The sequence below is a fragment of the Simochromis diagramma genome, unplaced genomic scaffold, assembly GCF_900408965.1.
Source record: "Simochromis diagramma unplaced genomic scaffold, fSimDia1.1 OVJJ01000313.1, whole genome shotgun sequence".
In the NCBI taxonomy this organism is placed as follows: domain Eukaryota; kingdom Metazoa; phylum Chordata; class Actinopteri; order Cichliformes; family Cichlidae; genus Simochromis; species Simochromis diagramma.
The window spans coordinates 597,157-609,882 of record NW_024387372.1 but is presented as its reverse complement, the minus strand read 5'-3'; the positions used below and the strand labels follow the sequence as shown (position 1 = coordinate 609,882).

Here is a 12,726-nt window from a genome sequence, read left to right as displayed (position 1 = left end):
CCATCTCCGAGGCAAGCTTTCCCAGATGAATGTGCCTGATCCCATCTGCCGGTGGATCACTGACTTCCTGATGGACAGGAAGCAGCATGTGAGGCTGGGAAAGAATGTCTCGGACTCCCGGACTTCAGGAAGCACACAGCCCCACTCCCCCCCATCATCCTGACTGACACCCCCATCACCTCTGTGGACTCATTCCGCTTCCTGGGTACCACCATCACCCAGGACCTGAAGTGGGAGCCCACCATCACCTCCGTCATTAAGAAAGCCCAGCAGAGGATGTACTTCCTGAGGCAGCTGAAGAAATTCAACCTGCCAACACGGACGATGATGCAATTCTACACCGCAATCATCGAGTCCATCCTCACCTCCTCCATCACCGTGTGGTACGCTGGAGCCACTATCAGGGACAAACAGAGACTGCAGCGTGTTGTGCGCTCTGCTGAGAAGGTGATTGGCTGCAGACTCCCATCTCTGCAGGACCTGTACACCTCCAGGACACTGGGGCGTGCAGCTCGGATCTCAGCTGACCCTTCTCACCCTGGACACAGTCTGTTTGACCTGCTCCCCTCAGACAGGAGGCTCCGGTCCATTCGCACCAGAACCTCTCGCCATAAGAACAGTTTCTTCCCCTCTGCTGTTGGACACATGAACAATAACCGTATGACTGTTCCCACCACTAACACATGACCCTACGCTGTGTCACTGCATCATTCCATGCTGGCATTGATCACCACCTGCACTCATGTGTATATCTATCTACTTAGCACTTTTAATTCTTATTCTTATTTTTATTTTCATGTCTATTTAAGCGTAATTTATGACAGTATGTTTGCACTGAAGCACCACAGCAATTTCCTAATGTTGTAAACCTGCTCAACATTTGGCAATAAAACCCTTTCTGATTCTGATTCTGATTCTGTTTGGCTGAGATACAAACACTTCTCAGTAAAATCACTTCTGATATTAGCCTTTCAGTACCAGCACAGTTCACATGCAGTCGGCGCTCTAAGGGGCGCTGACTGTAGGCTAATCTTTGCTTGTAAAGCTGGTCATTAATGTTTACAGGCAGTTCTAAATATAGCCCAAGAGGGGTGACAGATGAAAAACCCACCACCCAAAATAATAAGTGACCATTTAGATTTTGATGATCAGAATCAGATGAATGAAAGACTTTATACGGGTAATTGATAGTGTGAGGATGATTTACAAACATCGGCACAGACGCATTAATGTTGCATTACCTCTTTTAAGAACTGCTCAAACTGTGCGTCCAGCTCTTCTTTGGTTAGTCTGCGAGACATAATCATGCTCACCTCATCCACCAGCAGGAAACTAGGAAAGAACAACACACAATAAAACATTTTTATGAACATTATGAGAAGCATCACCCTCACCTACTTAATGCTCAGTTACAAAGAGTCCATATGCCATTCACAGAATGCTATTTCTGTTTTGTTGCATCATTCAAATGAATCACAATAGTGTATGAAATATGTGAGATAACTAGGGTTTTGGCCCGGGAAGGGCTTGAAACAATTCACCCTATGAATCATCCAAACACTAATGTTATCATGTCCTTTCAAGATTTCAGGTTTTCATTTAACAGGAGCAGAAAGCCTGTTCAGAAGCACATCAGTGTAATTCACTGCAGGTCTGTTCACAACTACTAACATGCACAAACCGCACGCAAGGGCCGAGTGGACGTATGGATGTCACATGTTTTCATCACATTTGAAAAACACAGAACAGTTGTAACCGAACTGCCTGACCACGGCCAACTGTTCAAGGAGAATGCACTGCCCACAAGAACCCAACAAACAACTTAAGCATGTTCCTTTTAAAAATGTGTTCACAGGAGTCAAAACCATCCAAAGTCAGCGTCCTACCTCAACAAAATAAACTTTCCTGTCCATCCAAATAAACTTCAAAGCACCTGTCAACCCATAGTAAGCACTTTGTGAAAGGCAATATCATTTCTGCTGGCTCATCTTGCTTTGACACTGTTTCACTGCATGAAATATCAAGATTGGAAGAATGCAGTGAAATGAAACATCGTTCAGTTGGTTGTATAAATTCTAAGTCGTTTCTTATGGAGACAACATTTATTTCTAAACGGTTTTAAACCAGAATTTTCAGACAAAATAGCATTTCTGTTACTATTTAGGGTGATTTTTTCTTCTTTGAAAAGTTACTGCGTTGCCTATAGTGGAGACTGATAAGGAATACACCTACTAGAAAATATGACACACTGTACTGTTAGTATATTACGTGCAGAAAACAGATTAGATTAGAAAACATAATGTTCTGTCCAAACACCCAAAACTACCATTACTTTAATGAGTGAAACACTGTGGTGTGTTTTGCATCACATTTGAGAGAAACCGAGTCCCCACTTTGACTGTGAATGGGTCTTTACTAGGTCCTCAAAAACACTTAATGATGACAAAGCGAAGTCTTCAACCATAGATGGAGTTTGCTCAGTTGTCATGGAGATATCTCTTATGGCCATTTCACACCTGAATTATCGCCATGGCAACTGAGCAAACCCTGCTGCTAATGAAGACTGAACTGAGTAGTTTCTTGAGTTATGATTACCTTATTAAATAAAACAGATTTTTCATATTAACTTTGACAACATTTTCGATGTGAGGCTCAAAATGATCCAAATATAAAGTGAAAAGACTCACTCGCCTATCAGGTCAATCTTTTCTTCACTGTAACACGAGTATAACGTCAAACCATCATTACGCTTATTAACAACACAAATAGTCAAATATTTGCGGCTTTCACACTTATTTGACTTGGCTCTGATTCATATTGTTTCATTACTACATATGTGTTTTGTCAGGTTTCATTAGGTATGTGTGTTTGTGAAGGGGTTTTTCTGTAAAGCAAATTTACCTGTGGGTATAAATAAAGTAATCTTAACCTTGGTTTCTACGAGCACCATCAAGTGTTTTTCGACAACAGATTCTAAAATACTCTCACGCATCTTCGAATCTGTAATTCTCATTCAACTTAATTATACCTAATAATGTCTTTGCCTTTGACTAATAATGTCTACTTTTGTCTCACTCTTATTGCCTGTTCTTATTGTCCTTATCTAAACGTTATGCTGCTCTGTTGTTTATAAGTTGCCCCTTGGGGATAAATAAATTCTGATTCTGATACTTTGTGACTGGGTTTTATTTTGAAATGAACTAACTTACTTCCGGTACTTTCGGGCGCCTTAAAGCCAACTACAGCCGCAGTTTATCTTGTAACGCTAGCTGGCTAAAGAGAAGAGCTGTTCCCCTACTGCATCTGCTGCATCTTGAGTAGCTTAGCTGTGTCGCTCCTGTATCAGCACAACTCACATAACACAATGGACTTACTCAGCTGAACACTTGTTGAAACGTCTCCTCTGTTTGTTGTCTTAAATTGCCTGACGCAACCCGATTGGCTGACCCGATGCGTCACAGACCAACGACTACAGAAATAAATTCAAGACCTTTCAAAAACTGAAAGCAAAGCGTCTCTATCGCCCCCTGGTGTCGGGCGGCAGGGTGGCTGTTAAACTGGTCATACTAAAACAATAAAGCTAACCTCAGCCATTAGTAGTAACTCTCGTCTGGCTGATTTATTCTATTAGTTTTATTTTGATTAATAACCTGATTCTATAAGATGAGGCATTTGATTGGCAGCTGCTGTCACAGAGAAACATGCTTATGTTTGTTTGGAAAGCTTGCTGAAAGTCAGTCAGTGTGTCATTGTTTTACTAATACTTTTTTCACTAAGATGAGTCCATTTTCACATTTTGTATCTAATTTCTTTGTGATGACTTAAGAGATGATGAATCCATTATCAATTTGCAAGTTCTAAATACATTTTACTGACCACTATATGATTACTGTGATATTTGTGTTATACAAATGTTACACTAACAAAAAACATTTGACAGTCAACACAAACAGTTATTATCTTCAGACTTTTTTCATATGTATTTACTAACATTTCCTGTAGTTAGAACTTGAGATCAAACCTCACCGTGCAGCTTTTTCTATCTTAATGGAAGTATGGTTTCTGGAGAAGTTCAGGAGAAGTTTTTAACTGCAGTCTCAGTGGGCCAAAACTAGTGTCTCTGGATCCATATAATCTCTCTTTACAACTGCCTCACCGGCTCTGTTCCACACAACCTTGCACACACTCCCCCAGCTGTGTGACAGGGATACTAGCTGGAACAAGAACGCATACATGGTGCTCCATTTTGCTGACCATCATTCCAGTTTATCTGACAGACATTACCCATAATTTTGTGCACAGTAAGCACAATACACTCATACCATATAGTTTAGCTTGTAAAGTAACAGAGGAAGCATTAAATGAGCGTGCTTTCCTACTGCCTGGGTGTTTGGTACGCAGGGGCCACTACTGAAAACAGGAAGGCTGTGCAGACGGTAATCAACACAATGCAAAAAGTCACTGGCTGCCCTCTGCCTCACCTGGAGGCCATTGCCAGATCCTCCAGCCTCAGGGTAACCCCTTGCACCCCGTAACCCTTTTCTCACATACGAACTCTATACACAGACCTTTTGCACTGCTTCCAAGCACTTTACTCTCCATTGTGTGCCTTTCTCTTGTTTTGTATATATTCCTCTTGACTGTATATATATCAGTTCATTTGCTATTTATTCCTGATGTCTTTACTATTTATATTTTTTTAATCCTCCACAGTTGGCATGGAGCACCCATGATTTTGTTGTACATGTGCAATGACAATAAAGGGCTATTCTATTATATTCTACTGCATTTGAGTTTCATAAAGTTATTTATCCAGAACTACTCCTGGAAATAGTTGTGTTTTACACCACATCACTAGACATCCTTAAAGCTTTTTGAGAGAGGATTTCTTAAGAAAAATATCACCTGCTACCAGAACAACTCACTGATAGTTGTCAAGAGTTAAGTTCAGGAAAGATATTCACAGGTACAACAAAACAGATAAAGTGTTTAACACACAACTTACAAACAAATGCTTCAAATAGGGTTGTAGCAATAGGTATATACAGGCGGAGATAATATGAAATGAAAATTAAACCTGAACCATTGTAATATAATGGTTGTAATATAGCAGGCAGCATGGTGGCACGGTGGTTAGCACTGTTGCCGCACAGCAAGAAGGTCCTGAGTTCAATTCCACCATCAGGCCGGGGTCTTTCTGTGTGGAGTTTGCATGTTCTCCCCGTGTTTGCGTGGGTTCCCTCCGGGTACTCCGGCTTCCTCCCACCGTCCAAAGACATGCAGGTTGTGGGCATAGGTTAATTGGATAATCCAAATTGTCACTAGGGGTGAATGTGAGTATGAATGGTTGTCTGTTCCTGTGTGTTGGCCCTGCGACAGACTGGCGACCTGTCCAGGGTGTACCCTGCCTCTCGCCCTATGACAGCTGGGATAGGCTCCAGTGGCCCCCGCGACCCTGAAAAGGAGAAGCGGAAACGAATGGATGGATGGATTGTAATATATGAGAATAATGAGAGTATTATTACCATTTCTGCTGCAGCAGATGGTGGAGGTGGAGACCTAGTTGCAACTAATGGACATGGAATTGAAAATAACCAAAAGCAAGCCTTTATTTCTGGCTGTACACAAAAATACCAAGAAAAGCAAAGGGAGATTAAGATTAAACTAACAAAACCTAAACTGGGGAAAGCTAAAGCCAAAATGTGAAGTACATAGAGGAAAATGAATGAAAAACTTGAACCACAGAGACCTGAGACCTGAAAAATCGGTGACTAGGAAACATGAGGGAAGATTAGCAGACAGTGCGACAAGAGGAAGACAGATGTAACCCACAATTAAACATGGCTTTGTTCAAATGTGCCAAACCATGAAAAGAATGGTTAATTTTAACAGTTATACTTGTTTTATGGTGAATATACCATATATTCGGCAGTTAAATGGTTAACAATTCTGAAGCACTCATGCAGATGCTCTTAGCCAATGAGCATCTGCAAAATGATGCATTGTTCCGCCTGCCATCTCCGTCTGAGAGAGCACAGGCTATGCCCCATTAGCTCTGAATACACTGGCAGGGAAAAGAGAGGGAGAGATTCGCTGAAAAAAGGTACAAAAATAATATAGAAAGAAGAGTTAGCACTAGCTGCTTATGCTAAAAATGCTTTCATGCATGTGTACTGCTAAAATGATGCGTTAAGTTCAAAACAACTAACTACTTCTGGTTCTCTCCGCATTGTTTGGTCGTAGAATGTCAGGGCTTAGAGACGGTGCCATCTCACGCTCCTACGCTGTCCTCTTGTGAGATCTTGTGAGCAAACTATTTTACCTGTTCATTGTTTATTTGCACTTATTATAAGTTCACTGTGAGTAAAATGTTTGTAGTGTTTACTGGAGAAATAGGTTACAATGTTTTGTGGAAATCTTTATTTGCTGAAAAAAACTTGAGGCGATGCCCTACAGTTGTGTTTTCTTCAAAATGTGATTGAAATTGTAAATATTTTAACTACTGAAAAGACTGAAGAAGCCCTTGAAACCAATGCAAAGATTATTACATATTTCACAGTTTTATTTTCAATTGTAAACATGGTTAATGTTACAAACAGTACTTTTATGTGCTAACAGTTTGTGAAGTGTGATAATTTGGAAACTCAGTGTTTCCTATGACACTGTTGTTGACAGGTCAGGGTTTCTTTTCGATGCATTAGAATGGATCTGATATTGATGGCGAGCCAATCCCACCAACAGACCAGTTGATTTTGTTCCTGTGCTGCACGGCACACACACACACACACACACACACACACACACACACACACACACACACACACACACACACACACACACACACACACACATTCCCCTGGACCTTTGGACATTTTACTTTGAGGAGTTTTACAGACATCTCCACACACAGGAAGTGGATTTGGTGTGGGCAAGTTGGACCTGTTCCTCCAAATTAAGGTTTTGTTGCAACTAGCTAACAAGGTCTATGCAATGTCAAATGAATGTTGCCATTTGGACTTTTGTCTTTGAAATTGTGGTTTATTTTGAACTGGAAACCTCAATTATACATTTAGAAGGGTGTACCCAGGGGGTTTCCGGTACATGTAAGGTGAGAGCTCCCAGACTCACTAACCAAAACTCCCCAAATTTACTCGAATTATTACTCTGACAGCATTTTACACTAATGGAGGGGAAAACTGGTTGTAAACAGAGAGGCAAGACACAGATGATGACAGCGACGAGGGTATGGATGGCCTGCAAGCTAGCATCTGTGCTATCCACGAAGAGCTAAAAGCTACCAGGTTGGACACGAAAACAGACCTGAAAAATTTCAAAGATGCCTTCTCCACGGAACTTACGTGTTTTAGAAAAGATATTGATAACATATTAAACGAAATTGTCAGAGACATAAAGGACACAATAAGTAGAGTGGATGGGGCAGAAGGGAGGGTGGCGGAGGTGGAGGAGTGGGCTACCATAGCTAACGAGGTTCTGCTTCAAGCTATTCAAGCACAAGAAAATATACAAGCTAAACTGACAGACCTGGAAGCCCGATCACGAAGAAACAACATTCGTGTTTATGGAATCCCAGAACACACGGAAGGGAACAACCTACGGGAGTTCTTGGAAACATTTATTAAATCGGAGTTGTCCCTAAGTGATACTGAGCTGGGAATGCAAAGATGTCATAGAGCTCTCAGCCCGAAGCCACCGCCGAATGCCAGCCTCCGGTCAATAGTGATTTACTTTCTGAAGTACAGAATTAAAGAACTGGTGCTCTGCTCTGCTTGGAAAAAGAAAGATCTTTCTGAACGGAGTGAGAATCTACTTTGACCAGGACTATCCCACTGAAATTCAATGGAAAAGAAAGGCTTACGCCCCCATCAGAAAAGGAAGGTTCTGAGCTTCGCGGGAGAACAGGCCCAATCCACGGATGCAACACAGGAAAAGCTGAAGCACCTTTCCTGGAAGACAGCAGAGACAGCGGGATGCCAGAACCGTGATGAACATCAAGAGAGAGAGAAGATGATGCTCCAGGCATTTCAACATGAACCAAGGGACACAGTTTGATCATGTTCTAAGCTGAATAGTTGAGAAATTCAGTTTCTCTACCGATTTGACTTTTCCTGGGTAAGGATTGACATTTCAGCCTTACACTGTACACAATACAATTTAGTGTAAACGTTTAGGTTTCATTTTACACCTAAATATATACTGAAAGTTAAATGTCTGCCTTAGAGTACTTAGAGATTAAAACACTGTTTGATTGTTTGATTAATTCTTACTTTGTGGTATTTTGTTTATGCATAACCTCAGGAGACGTCACTTTACACAGGAGAGGCCGCTTGTGAAACGACAGCTTTCCTCTCCAAAGGGTTTTTGGGGAATTCTGTTTTTTAGTCGAAACCACAGTTCTCTCATTTGTTCTGTTTTAGTTAAAGTTCAAGTTTCAAATTTTGAAATCAAATTTATGTTGTGTGTGGGTGTTTTTTGTTTATTTGTTGTTTTTTATTTGTTTTGTTTTTTGTTTTGTTTTATCACCCAGGTCTTACAAGGTAAATGCTCTGACTTATACAAGACATGTCATTTTAAGAGTACAGTTTAGTAACACTTAATGTTAATAGGGTTAGGGTTAAAAGAGGTAAGCTCTTTGCTTATAGAACAGTTACAAAAATTAAAAATCCACTAAGACCTATTCCCACAAACCCGAAGATATAGAAGAATCTTTTGCATCACATTACAAAGAGCTTTACACTCAACCCCAAATAATGGATTCATCACTAGTGAAAGGATTTCTGGAGTCTCTAGATTTGCCTTCCATAGAAGAAGAACAAAACAAAATACTAACGCAAGAGGTTACTAACGCAGAACTTGATAAAGCTATATCTAGGCTGAAGACAAAGTGCCAGGAGCAGATGGATTCCCTGCAGAATGGTTTAAGCGGTATAGGGACCTTTTGTCACCAGTGCTGTTAAAATGTTTTAATTATATCTTGAAGGGAGGAGAGACTCCAGTATCCTGTAAACAAGCTATCCTATCTGTGATTCCAAAGGAGGGAAAGGACAGATCAGAGTGCACCTCATATAGACCTATCTCAGTCTTAAATATAGATTACAGAATATTTACTTCAATCATTGCAAGAAGACGGAAAAATATTAGTCCCGACTTGATCGACCACGACCAAATGGGTTTCATAAAATATAGACAAACACAGGACAAGAAGAGCATTATACCTAATAAATATTATGAGTCAAAATCAATTTATATCAGTTGCTTTGAGTTTGGATGCAGAGAAAACCTTTGATGTGGTGCAATGGAAATTTCTTTATCTAAAACAGTTTGGCTTCAAAGAGCAGATCATAGGCTGTTTGAAATCGCTATACAGTTGTCCAACTGCGCGGATTAAAATTAATGGAAATCTGTCCAGGACTATTATACTGGAGAGAGGATGTCGTCAGGGGTGCCCCCTAAGCCCTACCTTGTTAGCATTTTTTATAGAGCCCCTGGCTCAATGTATTAGAGAAGACCAGAAAATCGAGGGCATTCAAGTTAAAGGAGTGGAGTATAAAATATGCTTATACGCAGATGACATACTTTTGACCTTGTCAAATCCGGACTCTAGTCTTCCCAAACTGATGATGCGCCTTGAACCGTTTAGCCAATTCTTGGGTTACAAATTAAATATACACAAAAACCAAACTCTAACTTACAACTATGTACCAAAAGAAAACATACGTAAAATGTATGATTTCAAATGGAATACTAACAAATTGACATATCTTGGAGTCATCATACCAAAGGATTTGACGGAAATTTATAACTTAAATTATAATGCCATCACACAAAATATAAAAGTGGACGCTTTACACATCCACCCATTCACACACAGGTGTTGGCAAGCTACATTGTAGCCACAGCCACCCTGGGGCGCACTGACAGAGGCGAGGCTGCCGGACACTGGCGCCACCGGGCCCTCTGACCACCACCAGTAGGAAACGGGTGAAGTGTCTTGCCCAAGGACACAACGACCGAGACTGTCCGAGCCGGGGCTCGAACCAGCAACCTTCCAATTACAAGGCAAACTGCCAACTCTTGAGCCACGATCGCCAGATATAAAAGATAGCCTGTTTGGAGTAAGTGTATTTGGAGCGGATAGTGGAACGCTTAGTTCCTCAGTGGATTCATGTTTTAGTCCTGGACACTGATGCTTGTTTGTTTGAAAGGACACAGATGGCACTTTTGTTCCTTCTTTCCTTACTTTTTGTGACTTTGATGCTTCATCTGCTGCTCTTCACTCTGTTAGTTTGGACTGATTTCACTCACATTCACTTTTTTACTTTGTTTTCAAAGAACTGTTGAGATTTTTGAGTATGAAGAAGCTTCCAGGCAGAAAGCAGAACAAAGAGCTGAACATCAAGAAGAAACAAGAACAAGATGGCAGTTTTAATGGCCGAGCAGGGAAGGGAAAACAGATGAGGGCACTGTGGGAGTAACTCAAAGCAGGAGGAGAGTGTGAGGACACCTACTGGCTGCATGTGGAGTGACAGCAGATGGATTGAAGAAGTGAAAACAACAGAGGGATGAGACAGGAACATAGACTGGGGGCACTTGAATTGAATTGAATTGAATTGAATTGAATTCTCGACATTCAACTGACCCACAACAGACTCCTTGTGGCTCTGAAAGCAGCCTCTAGCTAAAGAAGCATTAGGAGGTCATTTGCATTATCTCTGCTATGGTTCCTTTTTCACACCAACATTTATCATCTGATTTCCTCTATTTAAAATCAGTTGGAAGCTTCCTTTTAAAGAGCTGCTCTCACATAACTGATTACATACACATTCTGCTGGCTTCTGAAACCGAAACATGTGAAGTAGCACATCATGGTTCTATCTTCCTGTGTTGTTAAACGTGGAGCTATTAATGATTGGTTGACGCATGTTAGTCTGCTGAAAGCTGTGATTGTTGCATGCATGAATCAACTAAAGTGGAAACATATCAGGTCATCAGACCTGTGGTAAAAAGACTATTTCTTCTGTTTTGTTATTCCTTCTCTCTGAAGCAACTTTCAGCACAAACTGTGGTCCAGCAGTAGGTGGAAGTGTCACATGAACAATAACCACAGTGGAGCAGACCAGTTCAAACTGGTACGTCACTCAGGTTTCACCAGCAGTCACTTTGGTCAGCAATGCTCAGACAACATAATGCACAAACACTCACAAAGAGGCTAACATGCATGGAACTGTCATTGGTAGGTTTCCTCAGGGTAAAATTCGACTTCTGTAGTTCACAAATCCTTCTTATAAAGATTTGAAATAATTAACATTAATACTGATGTCAGAACAACTACAGGCTTTTGTTTGTTGTCACTGGTAGATTCTTTTTAATACAGATAATTCTGAAGCGTTTTTCCTGAGATGTTGTTAATAACTAATAATGGATCATATATCAGCAGCATGGTGGCATGGTGGTTAGCACTGTTTCCGCACAGCAAGAAGGTCCTGAGTTCAATTCCACTATCAGGCTGGGGTCTTTCTGTGTAGAGTTTGCATGTTCTCCCCGTGTTTGCGTGGGTTCCCTCCGGGTACTCCGGCTTCCTCCCACCGTCCAAAGACATGCAGCTTGTGGGGATAGGTTAATTGGATAATCCAAATTGCCACTAGGAGTGAATGTGAGTGCGAATGGTTGTCTGTCCCTGTGTGTTGGCCCTGCGACAGACTGGCGACCTGTCCAGGGTGTACCCCGCCTCTTGCCCTATGACAGATAGGCTCCAGTGCCCCCCGCGACCCTGAGAAGCGAATGGATGGATGGATCATGGATCAGTTATTAAGCATTGTTAATATTTAAACAGGTCAATGAGAGAAACATTTGTGTGTAAAGCTGTAAACATCTTTTTTTAATCTTTTTTTTCTATTTTAACATTTTAGCTTGAGTATGAGGAGATTTGTTTTTGATTGATTTTTGAGAAGGTTGAGAAATTTATGACACACTATATTACAGGAAGTATTTGATTGTCTGCCTTTACATACATATGAACTTGACTGACATCCTATTCTTAATCCAAAGGATTAAAATTGATGTCTTCCCACTGCTGCAGCTGTAACAGCTTAAACTCTTCTAGAAATGACTTCCACAAGATTTAGGAGTGTTTATGGGAATTTTATTTGAACACACTTCCAGACGCAATTGTGAGGTCAGACACTGACATTGGATGAGGAGGCCTGGCTCACATTATTCACTCCAATTTATCATAAAGGTGTTCTTCCAGACCAAACTCTCTGTGGACTTTCTTTGCTCATGCAGAGTCATGTTGGAACATGACGGGGCTGGTTGGCTCAGTTTGAACTTTACCCTCATGATTTTCTGTTCACATCTCCTCCACAGCTGTAGCTGTAATAAACATTTGTCCTCCATCTACAGGAGCAGTCAGCTGACTGTGACTCAGTTTGTAAGTGATGATGTTTGATATTCAGGCTGATGAAAGTGTTTGAATTTAAAATGGTTGTAATGTTGGAGCTGTGAGCTGAAATAAATCCAGACTGCTGTGTGGAAACAATCACCTGTGATTGTTCATCGGCACATTTTCTGCAGACGGAGGTCGTGTCAGATAACATCAGTCCATCTCATCCTTCTACAGCTCACAATATGTCAGGATCCTGGGTCATTTGACCCAACGTTCTTAGTTTTCCTGTGTTCCTGTGTCATGTTAAGTTCATTTGTTATTCT

The 12,726-nt window shown here is 41.0% G+C and overlaps 1 protein-coding gene across 4 annotated transcripts in view; it reads right to left on the bottom strand.

Moving 5' to 3' along the window:
- Positions 1-3,483, bottom strand: part of cep162 (centrosomal protein 162) — a 54,599-nt gene extending 51,116 nt beyond the window's left edge. For 3 of the 4 annotated variants that reach the window (XM_040008420.1, XM_040008422.1, XM_040008423.1), the window contains exons 1-2: positions 3,375-3,483; positions 1,242-1,332 (exon numbers count right to left, since the gene is read on the bottom strand). In XM_040008420.1, coding sequence (XP_039864354.1) covers positions 1,242-1,307 — 66 coding nt within the window. In that variant the 5' untranslated portion in view covers positions 1,308-1,332; positions 3,375-3,483. The other variant, XM_040008421.1, reaches the window with a different exon arrangement.
- Positions 3,484-12,726: the final 9,243 nt, after the last annotated feature.